We start from the raw sequence: 19,362 nt of genomic DNA, 5'->3' as shown, positions 1-19,362 counted from the left end.
TGACCATTTTACCCCTACTATGGTGTGGGGCACAAACATGGCCCAAATCCTTAATTCCTTCTGTAAAACCCTGTTTATTTATTAGATAAATAAATAAATTAATGAACGAATCATAAGCCTAAGATAAATAATTGAAAGTTTAGGGGGTTAAAAATATGATTTCCGAATTATTATAAAGAATTTTTGGAGTTAGGGACTCCATGGTAATTATTTGGGATTTATTTTAAAAGAAAATAGAGAAGGAGGGACTGTATGTGTAAACATGGGAGTAAGTTTGTAAGGAACCGGGTATATAAACCCGATTATACACAGAAACCCTAGAGATCATGTGCAGCCGTCACCCCACCTTATACCTCCCTCCAGCCGCCACCATTCACATCTTCAATCTCCGGCGCCGCTGCTACCTCCGACCACCAAGGTTGGGAACAAGAACCGGTAGCGTGAACCACCGAGTTGCCGCTGTACTCGTTGCTGCTGCCTTGCGTAGTCGTCGATGAAGCTGGAACCGACGCCATCAACCGTCGTTTGCATTGTTGAGCTCGACTATGATCGTCTCCGCCGCTGCAATGCTTCTGTGAAGAAGACGAAGTCAGTGCCCTTCGCCACCTTCGTTCGCTGCCGTTAGCCATTGCTGGTGCCGCCTTCTCAAATCGGTGTCGTCGCATTTAGCCACCAGGTGGGTGGTTGGATTCTTTTTCGAGCAGGAGATATGGGTGTGTGTGGTTTGTATGCTATCATGGCGTGTGCATCACCGTTCCATCGTGTTTGTGTGTAGGTTTTGTCGAATGGTTGCTGTGAAGAACCACCATGGCAGTCGCCATGGTGGCTGCTACCTCAAGGACCGACATAGCGGTTGTGTATGCTGATGTATGGGTTAATTTCGTGTGTGTGTTTATTTCCTTAGTGTGTGTTTGGCCGGAATTCTAGGTTCAAGGCACCACCACCACCGTGAGCTGGTGGCTGCCACCGTGTACCACCACCGACCACCACAGGGGGGTTGCGGGTGTGTGTTCATTTAGTATAGTGTGTGTGTGTGTTTTTAGTGAGTTCCTTGTAAATTGTAAAAGAAAATGGAATAATGAGGAAGAAACCATAACCACCACCGTGAGGTGGTGGCTGCCGCCTCCTTCCGCCACCAACCGTCGTGTCGGGTGGCGGTGCGCTTTGCCTCTTGTGATTGATTCGGTTGGGCTTAGTGAAACCCTAATGGGCTCAAAGGAGCTCTAATGGGCCTAATGAAGCTTAATGGACTCTATTGGACCCAATAAAACCCTAATGGGCTTAATAATATTTTAGTGGGATTAATAGGCCCATAAAGCCCTAATTGACATAAAAGGCCAATAAATTAATAAATGGGCTAGTATTTGGGTTGGAAACCTTAATGCCATCAAAACCCTAATTTTGGGGAATTAATCGAGACACACGAGAATTATGTAATAACTTGGAATATTAAATAATAAACTTTGGCAGGAATTAATCTAAGCAATAATGGACTTAATGGATTAAGTCCTTAATTGATTAAGTCCCTAGTGTGTTAAGTCCTTAGTGGGTTAAGTAAGAAACACTTAACCTTAGTTATCATTTGATGTGAAACCCTAATTTCACTTGGGCTTTGTATTGGGCCATCCGAGAATAATCAAATGGACTAGAGTAATTAGTTGGGCGTTAGGGTAAGGCCCATATGAAGGATTGGGCCCAATTTGGAAAATTGGGCCATAGATGGGCCATAGTTGGGGCCTAGATGGTTGTATGATATTGGGCCCTAGAATGATACATGTTGGACTGGACTGATCAATTGGGCCATATGATGGACTTTGATCCCTAGTTTACTTTGGGCCTATGGATTGGGCCTTGGGCTTGGGAAAGCCAAGCTAGGGGTAATGTAGTAATTATCCAAAGCATGTATTTTTAGTTATGTGTTAGAACCCAATTATTAATTGGGTGTTATTTGGTGTTGACAGTTCGGGAATCTGTCAGCCAGCAGCTGGGGTGGAGTCTGCGGGACTTCAGCAGTGTGGGATTGTGTCTGCGGGACTTCAGCAGTGTGAGGTGAGTTTCCTTCCAGTAGAAACGGGTCTAAGGCCACAATGTCGGCCCGTTTAGTAGCAGTAGTTTCCGGATTTTGGTCTGATGCAGTTGTTAGTTTGTTTGATGCCTTTGTGGCTCAGACAGGATTTATGTGTTAAGTGTTATGGGCTACGACCTGACGTAGTATGCAGTATATGAGTTTATGATCATGTGTGTTATGCTATTTGATATGTGTTTTTGCTATGCTATGCTATGCCCAGTCAGTTCTGGACTTCGGTCCGATGCAGTTAGTTCCGGACTTCGGTCCGATGCAGTTAGTCCCGGACTTCGGTCCGATGCAGGGGACAAGGTCCCAGTCAGTTCCGGACTTCGGTCCGATGCAGTTAGTTCCGGACATCGGTCCGATGCAGGGGACAAGGTCCCAGTCAGTTCCGGACTTCGGTCCGATGCAGTTTCTGGGCTTCGTCCCGATGCAGTGGGCAAGACCCAATATGTGTTTATATGTTATTGTATGGTATGTGGTACTTTGGGGGAGCTCACTAAGCTTCGTGCTTATAGTTTCAGTTTTGGTTTCAGGTACTTCGTGTCTAAAGGAAAGGAGCCGGCTTGATCGCAGCGCATCACACTATGGTTTTCCGCAAATGAGATCTTTGGGATTACCCTCTGATATTATTTTATGATAATACGTTTGATTAATTCTACTTTGGTTTTGACATGACATGATATTACGAATGTTTTATTACACTGTTGGTTTTATCATGATGTATTTAAAAATGAAATTTTTGGCCTGTATTTTTGGGACGTTACACCTTCTAAGTCCATCTATGGCCCCACTATAGGCCCACTAATGGCCCAATTTGCTATATTGGGCCTAGAACCCTTTTATTAGGTCTTACTCAAGCCCAATACTAAATCCTTGGTCCTTAGAAACTGAATTATGATGGGCCATAAAGGCCCAAGGACCCTAAGCCTGAAACCCAGCCCACACCGAGGCCTAACACTCGAAGCCCAAACTGGTAGCGTCGCGGGGCGTACACCAAGGTACGTTGAGCGTACTGGCTGCTGGCTTGTACGCGACACGTACTTCCTTGTATGCCCAACGTACAACTCTATTAAGCCAACATCTCATTAAGTGCTTAATAATTCGATCTAGAAGCTACAAATCCATATCCTAAGCTTATTCAATGACTTAAGCCACAAAGTTGCTTACTTGATGGCTTACAAGTCTCATAAAGGCTCAAACTTCCACAAATAACATTATACTTCCATAAAAACACTAGATCTCATGCATGGTTCCATATAAGCCACAAAGATCGAAACTTTACTGCTATGGGGACACTTGAGCTTCACGGATAGCAATCCCAAGCTCCAAAAACGAAGTTGCATGATAAAGGTCCTTCCTTTGGACCTAAAAGTTCCAAACTTCCGAAAACTCCTAGATCTAGACTTACAAGAGGAAAGTTGGAAGCTTTATACCTCTTTTGAATGCCAAAAGAAAAGATGATCCCAGATCTATGAGCTCAAGGTGCTCAAGTTCTTCTTCTTCCACTTCTCTTCTTCTCCTTCTTCACAAAAATAAGCTCAAAGATCAAACACACACAAACAAGGAGCAAAGAGGACGAACTAGGGTTTCTCTGGAGTGAATGATAAGTGAGGAGGCCAAATGGGAGGCTATAATGGGGTTTAAATACGCCTCAACCCCTAAAATTAGGGTTTGCCACCTGGTTGCATATGTTGGGCGTACCATAGGGTACGTTGTGCGTACGCTCAGCCTCCCTCGGAAACGATCGTTACAAATCTCCCCCACTTGAATCAGACTTCGTCCTCGAAGTCTGCGACCATAAGCTAGAATCTGCCTTATTTCAGTGTATTATGAGTTGTAAGTTCGTAAAAATCCAGTCTTGGGCGTCAATATTAAGTCAAGCTTGAGTTAAGGACTTAATGATGAAAGAGATTAAGAGTTTGGAGAGGTTGGTGGTCTTTATAGCCATGCAAAGGCTTAAAGGTTCCAACTTTATGGCTTAATAGGCAGTAGAGGGCCTAGATCCAAGAAATGGGCTAAGGTCTTAACGGGTTAAGACCAGGGGAAACAGATCTAGCAAACTGAGAGTACGCCCCACGTAATTTTAGTACGCCCCGCGTACCGGGTTGAGGTCCCCGATCAGATTCAAGCACGCTGGAGTACGCTAAGCGTACTAAAGGGGTACGCCCCGCGTAACCCTTCTGTAGGCTTTTGGGCTAGACTTTGTGGTGGGCCTTAGATGTTGGACCTGAACCCTTGGGTTGTGTAATTGAGACTATGAGTAGAGAATGTTATAATTAAGCCTTGGACCCTTGTGTTGGGCTTATCTTGTAGATTGAGGTTTGGGCCTCGGGGGAGCCCATTTATTATTGGGCCTTGGTGGGCCCAATGGGCTTAGGGCATTAATGGTCTGGTAGATGGTCTATCTTTAGACCCAATAAGTGAGAGGTTGGTCTTAGATCCTAATTGAGATAATTGTGGGTTTGGCATAAAGTTAGAGGCCGGTGCGTAGCAGTAGTGTTTATAGGAGTTGTTCTTCATCCACGGTGTGTCTTCTCACTATACTTTACCTAGAGTGGTAATTAAAGTTATGTGACAAAGTATTTTGTATGCTCTTTATATGATGTGATACACTACATTATTTCTATGTGATTTATGCTATGTATGTTTAAGAGTTCACAAAGTTAGGATCGGAAGGTCCACCGAGTTAGGATTAGAGGGTCCACAGAGTTATGGAACTGGAGGGTCCCACTGAGACACATGGACCAAAGGGTTAAACAAAGTTATAACCTCGAGTGGCTAATATGTGTTGTATGTGTATTTTGGGGAGCTCACTAAGCTTCGTGCTTAAGGGTTATGTGTTATGTGTTTCATGTTAGCGGGACGACACCGACTTGATTGTACACACCAAAGGAAGAGTTATGTTTTGAGGATCCTGGATTATTAATTAATCAAATATGGAGTTATGTTTTGAAAATTGAAGAAATGAGATTGTTTTACAAATGTTATGAAAAGTATGCATTTTAAAAATGAAAATTTTGTTTTAAATTTTCACGTCGTTACAACTTATATATTTGGAGTTTGTATAAGTTACAAATTCACCATTTTAAACTTATATTTGATTATTTCAAAATTTGACGTTATTAACGTTTTATTAATAACGTTTTTTATAAAACCAGATTTTATTTTAAAACAATAAATTTGTTACATCTTATGTTCACATTATAAATTTTGAAAACCAAACTCTATGTGATGTTTATTTTGTCCAAAACACGTGAAAAACTAATTTATCAACCACACATAATAATTGCATAAAATTATATGGGCATAAACATAACCAACTAGTGATATTTTTTGTGAGATAACACAAAAAATACCAAGTCCATTCCTAAAGGGACATTTTAAGGGACCAAAAAATATTCTTGTAATGTTGTTGTAGAAGTCCTCACTTAAGTAAACACCATTTTCTTGCAAAAGATTTGAAGAACTTCTTGAAAGTTAAAATTTAACAATTGTTTCTAAAAGTCCAACAACCCTTTGTAAACAACATTAGTGACACTTTTCAGAAACTATCACTAACTTTATGCATGTAGTTAAACTCGAAAATTGTCTTGTTGTCTTAAAAAAATAGCTCCAACTTTATTTCTTGTTACATTTTTTTGTACAAATAATTTATTTCTAACAACTACTCTCTTACTTATAAAAAAATAAACTAAGAAAACTAATTTATTTAATTTATTACATACCATATGAATAAACAAATTATTACAACCATTTTTATAAAACAACCAACACAACAAACAATGGTTATTGGCTAGTTTATTCACATCATACATATCAACATACACATAAATAAACCTTTGTTTTTCTAAGACAACTGTAAATGACAAATGATGCATGAAAACTTTTGTCACATAAAATAACAATTATTAAAGTTCTCATAGAAAATATGTATGAACTTGTTTTTATACAAAACCAAGTTATCCATATTCTCCAAAAACTAAGATTTCCAAAATTAAAAAATCTAACCAAACTTACAAGGTGACTCTGATACCAATTGTTGAGTTTTTATTAAAAAACTAGTTTCAAAAACAAGAAATTTAGCAACAGAAGACTTGATAATTTTTTAATAACATAAACAAGTTAAACCCACCAAGGATCTTCTTACAAAGTTTGGGAAGAAAACAAACACAACCAAATAAGAAGAAGAACAAATAACAACCTTTGTAGTTTTTTGGATCCTCTTGGGAGGCTTGGAAGTTGATGAAGAATGACGAACTTTAGAGATACCAACAAGAAGCCAACTTGATGTGGATGCTAGTCTAAAACTCATAACTCTTAAGCCTTGAAGTTCATAACCAAAGTATGAACTTCAAGAGAGTATAAAAGTAATTAATATCTTCATGACTTAAGAATAAAATGATATATATATATATATATATATATATATATATATATATATATATATATATATATATATATATATATATAAGTCTTTAAGCATTAAGCACTCATGCTTCTACTAGCTAGATTTGTTTCCCATGCTTCTCATTATTTTATATTAAATAAGTATAATATCATGCCCTTCTTTTGAATAAACATTTGAAAGCACCATGCATCTCATTACTTTACATGAAATAAGTATAAGACGATGCTATTCTTTTGAATAAACAATTAAAAGCACCATGTCTCTCATTAATTTACATTAAACTATCTTAAAAGCCACACTCTTCCTTTTTTACTCTTATTTTATAAAACAATAAAAAAAAAGACAAAATCTTTATATTTTATAAACCAAGTTTATAAAATATAAACTTTAACTTTTTGGTAAAAGACAAAAATAATCCATCTAGTCCAAAATGTTGTGCATGACTTATTAATTCATACCATATGATTTATATTTAATGTTATTTGCTAATGAAAATTATTATTTCCTAAAAATAAATAATTTCCAATTTAATTATAAGAGTTAATTGAATATTTATTAAAATCAATTTCTAATAAACAATCAATTATATCCAGTTGTTGTTAGTGTGACTCTGTAGTATCATATGTTAATTAACAATATCACTTTAATATAATTTTTGAGCATGTTAGATCTTTCACAAACTCCTAGATCTTTGAAATCCATTGAATTTTATCAATGACACGTTTAATCTCGTTTAATTTCAATTACATGAAACTGCATCGCAACTGTCGTCATCCCCCCGGTCAACATAACAACCATTTCCACCGTCGGAACCGCCAACCCCGAAAAATACCTTCGTGCACGTCCTACCTAGCTCGCTCACCTTTCAGCCATTTGACAAACATTTCCCCCCTTTATCTACTCTTCGAACTGACTTCCAGGACCTTGAGGACAATGTCCATGTTAAGGGGGAAGGAATTGATACGTGTCTCGAGCCATACCGAAGGCCGCTTCCATGGCCAGACCCATCAAAGATGTTGTACATTAAATAGGCAAGCCTTTTATGATACTCTTGCAACACCTTCCGTATTGTCATTGTCATTAAAGCTTTGCATGGATATGCACGTTTGGAGTCCCACGATTCCATGTTACTACTTTATAGTTTTTCATGCATTTTCTCATTACTAGGAGATAGATAATTATTAGCATTAAGTCCATTACTCCATGTTTCTAAGTTTTAACTAGCATTTTCATTTCTTTTGTTATATAAATTGGTGTATGTTGCATTATGGAAAATGTAGAGAAAATTGATCCAAATTCTAGTATCTTTGGAGACTAGCCATCTTGACTGTCTTTAAATCGACGAAGAGGTATTGACAAGATCTTCAACTCTTATTTAGATTGTTTTTCATAACAATAAACTGATCTTAATTTCGGTTTCTGTGTCGCACATTGCTGTGCTGCAACTTCCAAAAACCATAACTTTCTCTTATGAACTCAGATTTGAACATTCTTTATATGCATGCTCTCGGTTTTGAGATTACTATAACTTTTGTCAAGACTATTTATTCTAAATAATCTTCTATAAAAAGCGTTTATTTACATGGCTGATCTTTTATACTGTAAGGTGAAAATGAGATGTTACAAAAGTCAGGTTGTAATGTCCTATGCATATAATCTAACAATTAGGCTATGTTTGGCGCGCCATAAGTTAGCTGATAAGCTAGCTTATTTTCCAAGTTTGTTTATGTTGTTATGTTTGGTAAGCCAAACAGTAACTTATAAACTAGCTTTTTAAAAAACTATTTAGACTAGTTTTTTAGGAGTTTTTAAATTTTTTTCCAAATATACCACCTAATTAATTATAGTAACACATTTATTTAAAATGACATTTTCTGTATTTCAGTTAACTTTTCAGTTATCAGCTAGTTTTTCAGCTAGTACGCTGTAGCCTTAGGCTGTGTTTGGCACGCCACAGCTAGCTGATAAGCTAACTTATTTTTTGAGCTTTTTTATGTTGTCGTGTTTGGTAAGCCAAAAAGTAGCTGATAAGCTAGCTTTTTGAAAAGCTACTTAGATTAGCTTTTTAGGAGTTTTTTAAAATTTTTTCAAATGTACCCCTTAATTAATTATAGAAACACATATTCTTACATGTCCTTTTATGTAATTTTACATATTTCAGCTAGCTTTTCAGCTAGTTTTACCAAACGTTATTTTTTATCAGCTAGCTTTTCAGCTACCAGCTAGCTTTTTATTTAACAACTAGCTTTTCAGCCATCAGCTAGCTTTTCAGCTAACAACTAGCTTTTTAGCTAGTCCGCCAAACATAGCCTTAGTGCTGACAAGTGAGTACTGATAGGAAAGGAACTTGCATTTAAATTAACATGATTCACAAATTGCATCCATTAGTATCATGATTTTGAGAATCTTGCATTCATAATAATCATGATTTTGAGAATGTTTGCATTTTATTTTAAAAAGGCACAGTTTATGCAATAAGTGGAGAAAGGAAATAACACAAAAATGTTTACACTGAATTTGACAATGGGTTGTGGGATATGTCATGTCCTAGGGGTGTTGAACGGGTACTTTTTTGGGTTTCGGATAATTCGGATCGGGTAATTCGGGTTTTTCATGTTAGAAAAATTACCCGTTACCCTACCCAAACTAAATTCAGGTTTGGGTAATTCGTGTATCGGGTCGTGTTTGGGTAATTCGGGTATTATCCGAATTTTTTTTTTTTGAACTTCACCTGAAAAATAAATTTAATAAAATAAATATATCGTGCTTTATTAGTATTGTTTATATAAACAAACGAGACATAAACGAAATTACTCAAGCTTTGAACGTTGAGATTTTTTAGTCAATAATACATGAGATATCAAGTAATTTTTTAACAACTTAATCTAATCTAATAAGATGTTAAAAAAACAAATACCTAAAGATCTTAATTTAAAAGTTTAAAATATTTAAGATAAATGTAGCCATAAGTTTTGCCATGTTCTGAAGTTTCGTCAAGATCATGAGTTTGTTAGTTGCAATAAAAACTATAATCTAGAAAACAGTTAAGTTTTAACGAACGTGATGATACATACAAATTACTTTTAATATTGTTAGTGTCATATTGTCATAATAAATATATTTATGTTTTACAATAATGATAGTTTAAGCGTGATCAAATACCTGCTATATAGTACAAGCTCTACAAAAAAAGGATTTTTTAAATAGTTTGGGTAATTCGGGTATACCCGAAACCCAAAAAATGTACCCTTTACCCGACCCGAAAAAATGGGTAACCTGATTACCCAGAAAAATTTACCCGATACCCGAAAAAATCGAGCGTGTAATTCGATTATCGGGTATTTTCGACAGGACTATCATGTCCTATGTTATTCTTAGCATTTTACTCTCTTTCGGGTCGTAAAGCCTCACACTTGTTTTAATAATGGGATACATCTCAATATTTGCTTGAGGATGATTTCTAGAAATACAAAAGATTTCTAAAAGACTATCACTATGTGTACTAAAAGTCTCGAGTGGAGGATAACCATCTCCATAAAAGTTGGTATATGTTTAATAGAATTTTCAAAATATAATGTCAAAAAAAAAAAAACAACTAAAAATACAATATGTAACCGGATAGATTTATCAAAAGCAATGTCTTGATAACAAAAAAGTCATAAGTATAATGTCGCACCACAAAGCATGAAGATATAACGCTATGGCACAAATAAATGAAAATACATTGCTATTTTTTGTATTTAGCCATTCAATATATGTAAAACCTATAACGAGAACACTTATATCATCATTCAAATAACAATGTACAATTCTTGAAACACATATCATTACTTTAATCCTAAAAACAACTACACACAAGGACATATCAATCAAATTTAACCTACAAACTACAGAGTTAACGATAATGACGATAGGTTGGAGAATACATGCAACTCTCTGCGAATTTAACGAGATCTTTAGGACGAGGAAGATTAGATGCCAACCCTAAAAGTAACAAAAATACAACAACATTATTAATAACAATTCCCAAATGAACATTTCATTAAGCATTTCATAATGCAAAAGTACTTACCAAGTTCATATGCCCTAGAAGCTACCTTAGCAGCAATAACCGCTGAAATCTTTCTAATCTTCTTGAAAGGTGGATATATAATACCCTTCGCGTACTCTTCTTCTGTCACTTGAGATGCCAAAGCTTCCGCTACACAAGACACGATAAATGAAGATGAGGACCCACAAAATACGCTCTATAACTTACCCATGTGGGGACCACATAAAAGAAAAAGTCACATCAAATTATGTATTTAATTTTCGACTTACCTGCCACCAAAAGGAACTCATCATGCACACGAATTGCACCACACATGATCAATCCCAACCCAAATCCAGGAAATACATATGCATTATTTGCCTGAATTTAAAAAAAAAAAAAAGCAACATACAAAAGTTATTCGATCAAGTATATTCAATTAATCCCAAGTCATTAATTGAATATTCTGTGTATAAGAATTAAGATAAGATTTAGATGACCTGGCCAGGCACGAACTCTTTGCCATCATACATGACAGGGTCAAATGGGCTTCCACTAGCAAAAATCGCGTGACCCTGAAAAAATTCCAAACGCATGAGGATTTAATTTCATCACTTTAATCAAGGGTTCATAATTCATATTCGTTTTTGGTCTTTTAGAAGTAAAAATGATGCACACAAATTAATTAAACTTACTTGACTCCATGTATAAGCTTCCTCTGCTGTACACTCGGATTGTGAAGTCGGATTAGAGAGAGCCAGAATGAGAGGTTTCTACATGTCAAAAAAAAAAAAAAAAACGTATTAAATTTCAAATTTTATGTAATCAATTGTAAATAATCGACATTTAATTTTGTGTCAATGCAAGTTAGCAAGAGAGAACTAACCGCATTAATAGATGCCATCGCTTCAATAACTTCTTTTGTAAATTGTTTCCCAACTCCAGATGTTCCTATTAATATCGTTGGCTTGATTGCCTGCATTAACACACTTAATTAACAGAAGCGATTTCATAGTATAAAAAAGTTTTTTTTTTTTTTTTTTTTTTTTTTTTTTCATATAACCAAAAACAAAATATAAAATAGTATTTTTTTTTTCATATAATCATACTTTGACGGCTTCCAAGAGTCCTTTCACGGGTGCATGATCATGAGCCCATGGTAGCTTAAAATGTTGTAGGGAATCTTTACGCGATCTCACTATCAATCCCTAAATCAAAGGAAACACACACACACAAACACACACATTTAACATTCATAGTAAATCATAGAAACAAGAGTCATGAATCATGATCGTTTTTCAAGTACCTTTGAGTCAACAAGCCAAATTTTCTTTCGAGATTCTTCCACTGTAACTTTTGTCTACAAATAGCAATTTTTTTAGTCCAATTTTCAAAGGTTATTATGTTGCTATATATTGTCGTTTTAGATGAAAAAAATCATGGAGTTATTCACCTTTTTCAATATCTCAAGTGAAATAAGCTCTGCTATACCCGTGCCAGCCTTTGCAACAAAATAAAAAATACGATGAAAACAAGCCCAATTATGATGAGGATGAGGGTATTTATGTCTTTTTGCTTAAATGTGAGAAATTGGTTGAAGAATATATATGATGCTGACCTCACCAGCACCGAGAAATAAGAACGTATGATCAGATAGAGTCCCACCGATTAATTTCAAAGCCGAAAGCAAACCTCCCAAAACGACACATGCAGTGCCCTAATTACAGAGAGGGGAATACGTAAATCAGAAAACGAAAATTAGAAGACGATTTTTGTTCAAAGGAATTAAGTTACCTGAATATCATCGTTGAAAACAAGATGAGTTGATCGGTATTTACTCAGCAACTCGAACGCATTGTGGTTGGCGAAATCTTCAAACTAAAAAGACACCGTGGATTCTCGTTACATAAATTACTAATTTGCTTTTATTTACTTTTTCCTCAAACAATACCTGAATGAGGACTTTTTCTCCATAGTTCTTCTTCACTGCTGTCATAAACTCCTCTAACAATTCGTTATATTCCTATATTTAACAAAAATCAATCACCTTTAGCCTTTAAAAACTGTAATTATTAGAATTTCTGGAATAAATATTCAAATGGTAATTAAAAAAAAGAGAAATTAAGTTAAAAATTAAAAAGACGACACCTCGCCGGTTGCTCTTTTTTGTTTGAGACCGATGTAGAATTCATCCTTCAACAATGCCTCGTTTTTTGTGCCCACGTCAATGGTTACTGGCAAGCACTGTAACAAAAAATCAAATCATGAACATGGTCACTACTAGAAAATTACAAATTTACCCCATTTTCAATGTAAATTTAATAGAATTGTATAAAAAGTAAAAAAGACTTACAACAGAAGGGCGAACGCCTCCAAGTGCGGTATATAAAGAAAGCTTTCCAACGGGTATCCCCATCCCCTGTGATTTTTATATACATTGCAAAAGTTATTAATAATTAGAAACAGAAAATACATTAAAAAAAAAAAAAACACAAACTTTGCAATTACTGAATTACAGCAGTGAAAAATGTTAGATTTTACCTGGCATCCAAGGTCACCAAGCCCTAATATACGCTCACCATCGGTTACAACAATAACTTGAATATTCTTCTCAGGCCAATTTCTCAACACCTCAAGAATCTTTCCCCTGATAATTCAATTCCACAAAGGACACAATTGTAAATTTACCAAAACAAGAACGATTTGAATTTTGACCAGGTCAACATACTTGTCTTTCAAACTGATATAAAGTCCCTGTTGACGCCGATAAATGCTGCCGTATTTCTGACAAGCTTCACCAACTGTTGGTGTGTAAACTACCGGAAGTAATTCATCAACATTATCGATCAGAAGCTTGTAAAATAATCTTTCATTCGTCTCCTGCACAAAAGTCGATGTTAATTTTGACTTATTAAATCATACGATTAGATGATTGAAAAACAGAGGTTACCTGAAGATCCATCATGGCTATGTATCTATGCAATGGAACTTGGTATTGGCGAAGTAAATGCAAAGTTCTTTTTTCCTTCAAAATCAAGAAATTAAGAGTCAACAAAAATAGTATAAACAGTTTTTTATTGCGATTTCTCAAACTACAATGGTGAATTTACTTGAAGTTCCTGAGTGAATACTGCAGGTGGCAAAAGGCCTCTCAAGTAATGCGCGTCTCTTTCTTTTTCACTGAAAGCAAGCCCTTTGTTATGTTGTGGGCTCCTCAACAAAGCATGCCCACTGAAACACAATGTTTATATCATTATATGGATTTCGTTACACTTTGAATTTCGGTTTTTAACGTGGTAAATTGTAAAATAGTGATGAATTTATAGACTAAAATGATGACCTGGCAACAGAGACATTCCAAGGGGTAAATGGTTGACCATCGTCATCATCGTCATCATCAGTTGCTGCATTGTCATCATCTTGATTACCCGCCATTACTGATAGACTACTCTTTCTCTCTCCTTTATCCCCCAAAACTCCTAACAATTGTCTCTGCAAATCAGACAAGCTCAACAACACTATGCAACAACAAAACTGCAATTTAACCAAAATTATAACTCAATAAATACAGGATGCCCACAAACCATAAATCAAAAAGTAAGAAATTAAAAGTACTTTAAATCAACAATTAATGTATGAACTACGTACACACTTATAAAACCTTTCTACAACATGCAAGAAAACAAAAGGTTTTATTAGTTGGGTCAAAATTGAAAACTTCTGTACATTCAGACAAGTTCAAGAACAAAATGCAACAAGAAAACTGCAAATTGAACAAAATTACAACTTAAAAGATGATACCCATTTAGATTGACAAATATCGGCTAAATTGAGAAGGGTAAATTGTGATAAGTAACAAACTACTTCCACTTTACTCTTTTTAAAAATCGTTAGTTTTCGTTATGATTATTTTTGGGTAATTTAGACAAAAATATCGTAATATGTCGGGAATTTAAATGGTTTATTTTAACAGTTTTGAAAAGTTGGATGAATTTTGTAACGGTTATTAAAAGTTTCGTAGTTTAAGGAACATTTTCAAAGTCACGTGACCAAATTAGAATTAAAGTAAAAATGCATTGCTGTTTATTTTAATTTGCCGCCACTTGAAAATGAGAAGCTTTTGATGTTTTTTAACAAAAATTAAGAAATATATTTCCTACCCAGGTAAAAAAATCAAATCTTTTTGGACTTATTGTACACAAATTCAACTTAATATAAGTGGGGGTTGCAAAATTAAAGAAATATTTACATTTTGCAAATGAGATAAGCTCAAGAACACAAAACAAGAAGAACAATGTCACATCGAAAACATCAAGAAACATAGCCCAAAAGAATACGAAATTAAGAATTAATTAATAACATTTTAGATTGATTGTTTAAAAGGAAATGTATGACCTACGCATTATAAAATATCAAAAGTTTTGACTTCAATTCTTCAACTCCAAGAAATGTATCATTTACACCCATGAAAGAAAATCAAATTTTTTTTTAATAACATTTTGTACACGTTTCAAGGAATGTACGCCTACCCACAACAGAAAATTACGATTTTTATATTTTGTGTGCAAATTCAACTGTTTTATGAAGTGGGTTTGGGTCAAAATTGAAGAATCGTTAAAATGTAGATCATCAAGAACAGTAAATTTGAAGAAAAAGAGGTCGTACCAGAGAATTGATTCTCTTTAAGGATGACGATGAGGCCAGCATCAAGAACTGTTAAGATTTTTCCAAAATTTTAATTATTTTGTGTATGTTTGGAAGTAATCTCGTAGCGTATAGAGAGAGAAAGTAGGAGAATTTGGCCCTAATATAATAAAACTTCAAGGGTTCTTCCATTTCTTTCTCCTCCTTTTCTTTCTCTCTGTCTCTCGGTAGATAAGATTTTGCATAGAGAAAAGGGTTGGACCATATGTTGGCCAAGTGTAACTTTATCCTTTTTGCCCTTACCTTTTTATCCATTTTATATTTTCCTTAAAAATAGTTTGATCACAGTAATTAAATATTTACTAGTAATTCTTCAATCCCAACACAAAAATATTAGGAGTTGTAATATCTTATTGCTTAGATTTCGTTATTTTTATTGATAGATACTTCTAATACAACACGGATGTTATTGAATTTTTTTACTATGAGGATCAAGGTTCATATGAAGGACAAACATTTCTATAATAATTATGCAAATCATTTACCAATCTTATTTTATTGATACAGAATACAATAATCCAACAATAAATTTCTATATGTCAATATTAAGGGTATGTTACAAAACGAGTAGTTAAAAGCCCGAAGTCGGAAAGCTTTAGTTTTAATTTGTGTAGAAGTATTTGGTAAAAATAATTGTAAGCTTTTGAAATAAGTAAAACTACATACAATATAAAAAAACTAAAAGCTTTCGAAAGCTACATAAAATAGTTTTTGAATTATGAGTTGTTTGTTTAATATAAAAATTACACTATTATATCCATTTTTTTAAAACTCGTTGTCAAACAAACCCTATTGAGTATCTTAAATGATAATAGATCAGAGCCTAAGATATAGGAAGAACTATGTATTTGTATAACACATATATAGATGTGTATGTTATTCTTCTAAGTTAGTTATAGTTAGATTAAAACACACGATTCTTTCAAATATATATTTAGAACGATCAATAGAGCCATAGAGGGATGTAATATCAATCTTTTCTAATTATTTACTACCATATATCAACTACAAATAGTTCCCTATAATCACATACATAGGTTGTTACCTTCTAATTTCAACAATTACATGTATGAATTGAGAGAGTACCTCTAAGAGCTGCCGTATGCAATTGCTAATAAGTTGATAAGACATTGCGATCAAAGAAGGAATTAAGTGTGTGATAATATTGGTGATTTGTGAAAAAGGAATTATTAGAATTGATGTGTTCAAAATCTATGTAGATCGTATGCTATATATGCACGAGTATTGGTTAATGGAAGATGGCAAAAGGCAGAACATGGAGTATAGAATGAGAGTTATTATGCCAAAGTAAGGAACATTGTTCCTTCCTTTTCTCTTTTTATATATTTTCATGGGGTCAAGTTTGATCTACCAAATGGGTAAGAATTACTTAATAGGATTATAATCGGGTTTTATAATCTTGTTTATCTCGTTTGCGTGGTGTGGATCTTGAGGAACAAATAATAAGGATGGATGAATGTGGAGATGAATAAATTTGAAATTATAAACGGGGCTCAAAAATCCGAATGGATATAACAAGTGTATCTCAAACTGTGTATTTGTTTCGTATGTGTGTTTATATATGTGTACATGAATGCTTAAAACATATCTTATGTTTGTGTTTTTTTATGTGTGCTATAAAACTTAATATTTAAAATTTGTAATTGTAATGTTACGAAACAATTCCAATTCTTTGTATTTTAATATGTGCTTTAAAACCAGTAATTGTAGAATTTAATGTGTGCTATGAAACTTAACAATCATCGTTACAATTGTAATGTATATGTCTGTATATATTTGTGTTGGGATCACAATAATGTTCAAGTTAAATATTTATTAAGAAGTTTAAGAGACAAACATTTTTCTGGAACAACTCGAAAGCCTCCGGCAAGACATTAGAGAGCAAAGAAAAATAAATCTTTCCTCCAAACACAAGGTCATTTCTAAAACATAAAAATACCCACCAAGCGGTATGATTCTATCCATCGCCTTTTTCTTCTTGTTATTTAAAAACGAGGAATCAACCCCCGGTATGAAATTCAAAATTGACACCAAATGTCCAAAATAAGGTGAGTAATATCAATCCATTTTGAAAAAATCTCATTCCATGCTCTAATCTTCACTTCACATTTCAAGAACAGATTTTTCATGTCTTCTGTATCACCCAAACAAATTTGACACTACACCATATGAACATCAATTCATATATCAACTAGATTTTGTCTAAAAACCAAACGGTCTAGTAATAATCTGTAACAACCAGACAAGTTAATACAAAGTACATGTAAAAAAAATTATTTTCAATTTATAAAACAACTTGGTGTATATTTATATTAACCAATTGTATACAAGTAGTTACCAAAAGGATCGTATACCATAAAATTATTTGTAGATCCAAACCGAACATTATCATTCATCTAACAACTCTTCCATCTCTCAACTACTTGTTTTATACTATTATTGGGTTTACTTGATCCTAAAACAGCACACCAACAAATAAAGGTTAAGCTACAAAAGCTTAGTGAGTAACCTACTCATCATACACATACAACATCTACATCATCATAAGATTAAATCAACATCATCATAAGATTAAATCAACATCAATATCTATAACATATATAAAGCCTTTTAAGATTTTTGGTCATGTCAATCCTTTGAACAATATCACTTATGTGGTTTTAAGCCACTATCTACTACTATTTTTATTAGCAAATTACTAACCATGGTTTCACCATGATATATCTATAGTACCTTGCTATAGTTTAATCAAAATTAATTAATAGTTATCAAACATAGGTCTCAACACAAAGGCTTATTTAATAATTAATCAACGATATCCATCTATGATGTTACAGGTACAAAGGCTACCATTTCAGTTAACAACAATAGCTACGGTATTACGACTGTAAAAGCTACCATTTAATTCAGCAGCTATCAACAACGTCTTGCTACAAAGGCTCATTGAATAAATTATCAATGGGTCTTGCCATAAAGACTCACAAATTAAATTATCAACTATCAGCAATAACCAACGACAATTTCATCTATATAAGCTTAGCATACTATCAAACAATAAACAACTATAAATTTAGCTTTACAAGCTCAATATATCATATCATGAAAATCACCTATAGTTTATCAACTATACCAACTTACTTCATCACATAGCAAATAATCAGCTATAATTTCATCTATGCCATCTTACTGCATCATATAAGAAATGATTAGCTATAATTTTAGCTATACCAACTTTCTACACCATATAACAATTAATTAGCTATAAATTATTAGTTATACCAAATTACTACATCATACATCAATTATTCGATTATAATTTATCAACTATACCAGTTTACCACATCATACAATATATAACCAAATATAAATTTAAGTTATACCAACTTACTACATCATGCATCAATTAATCAACTACAATTTTTAAACTACGCCAGCTTACAATTTTTCAACTACGCCAACTTACTACATCATACATCATATAATGAACTATAGTTTATCAGCTATCAACTATGGATTCCAACAAATTGTCAGCTATTATCAACAACATCTTTCACTAATTATTAGCTTATCATTATACTTTTATCAATTCATATATCCCAACAAATTCTCATACAATAATATCTACATGTGTAGATAATTACTAGCAAGGAGTGATATAGGGTTACTTACCATATATATATATATATATATATATATATATATATATATATATATATATATATATATATATATATATATATATATTGTAACTCCCATAAAATTAATGAAAAATTTTAACTTTTTAAAACATTCAAAATCATCATTGTTTACAAACTGTTTCCAAAATAAGATTTATATTAGAAATATCCCAAAATCGTGAAGTAAAAACATGAGGAGGTGCACGATCATGCATTCGCCTTCCCGCGATCCTCAGAAGTACCTGAAACATAATCCAACAACTGTAAACCCAAAACTTAGTGAGTTTCCCCCAAACACTCAAAAACTCTAATCTAAGGCTTGAAACCCAAAGGCTTAACCATTAAGCCCCAAAACCCTAGAGATCTGGGACCTATATTTTTCCTTTCGCCACATTCATTTGAAACTCCCATGACTTTTCAATTTCTTTATAATAATAATTATAAGTTGGTT

At 33.9% G+C, this 19,362-nt stretch overlaps 1 protein-coding gene across 5 annotated transcripts; it reads right to left on the bottom strand.

Annotated features, from left to right (window-relative positions):
• Positions 1-10,193: 10,193 nt before the first annotated feature.
• LOC144997358 (NADP-dependent malic enzyme-like) lies at positions 10,194-16,403 on the bottom strand. 5 transcript variants are annotated; one of them, XM_078957246.1, is made up of 21 exons: positions 16,300-16,386; positions 15,175-15,222; positions 13,850-14,001; positions 13,620-13,740; positions 13,460-13,534; positions 13,238-13,389; positions 13,051-13,156; positions 12,863-12,928; positions 12,658-12,753; positions 12,461-12,532; positions 12,304-12,387; positions 12,128-12,226; positions 11,963-12,010; positions 11,816-11,869; positions 11,619-11,717; positions 11,396-11,485; positions 11,205-11,282; positions 11,010-11,084; positions 10,800-10,890; positions 10,552-10,680; positions 10,194-10,463 (listed from the first exon to the last, which is right to left on the bottom strand). In XM_078957246.1, exons 1-21 carry the CDS (start codon positions 16,342-16,344, stop codon positions 10,375-10,377), a joined length of 1,869 nt encoding a protein of 622 aa, XP_078813372.1. In that variant the 5' UTR covers positions 16,345-16,386; the 3' UTR covers positions 10,194-10,374. The 5 variants fall into 5 exon arrangements, with proteins under 5 accessions (XP_078813372.1, XP_078813371.1, XP_078813374.1 ...); XM_078957245.1 differs by having other exon boundaries at positions 13,850-14,043; positions 16,300-16,382; XM_078957248.1 differs by lacking the exon at positions 15,175-15,222 and having other exon boundaries at positions 16,300-16,403.
• Positions 16,404-19,362: the final 2,959 nt, after the last annotated feature.

Source organism: Lactuca saligna, chromosome 5 (assembly GCF_052625555.1).
Source record: "Lactuca saligna cultivar CGN05327 chromosome 5, ASM5262555v1, whole genome shotgun sequence".
Taxonomy (NCBI): Eukaryota; Viridiplantae; Streptophyta; class Magnoliopsida; order Asterales; family Asteraceae; genus Lactuca; species Lactuca saligna.
Note: the sequence above shows the minus strand (reverse complement) of the source record. Positions and strands in the feature narration are given on the sequence as shown.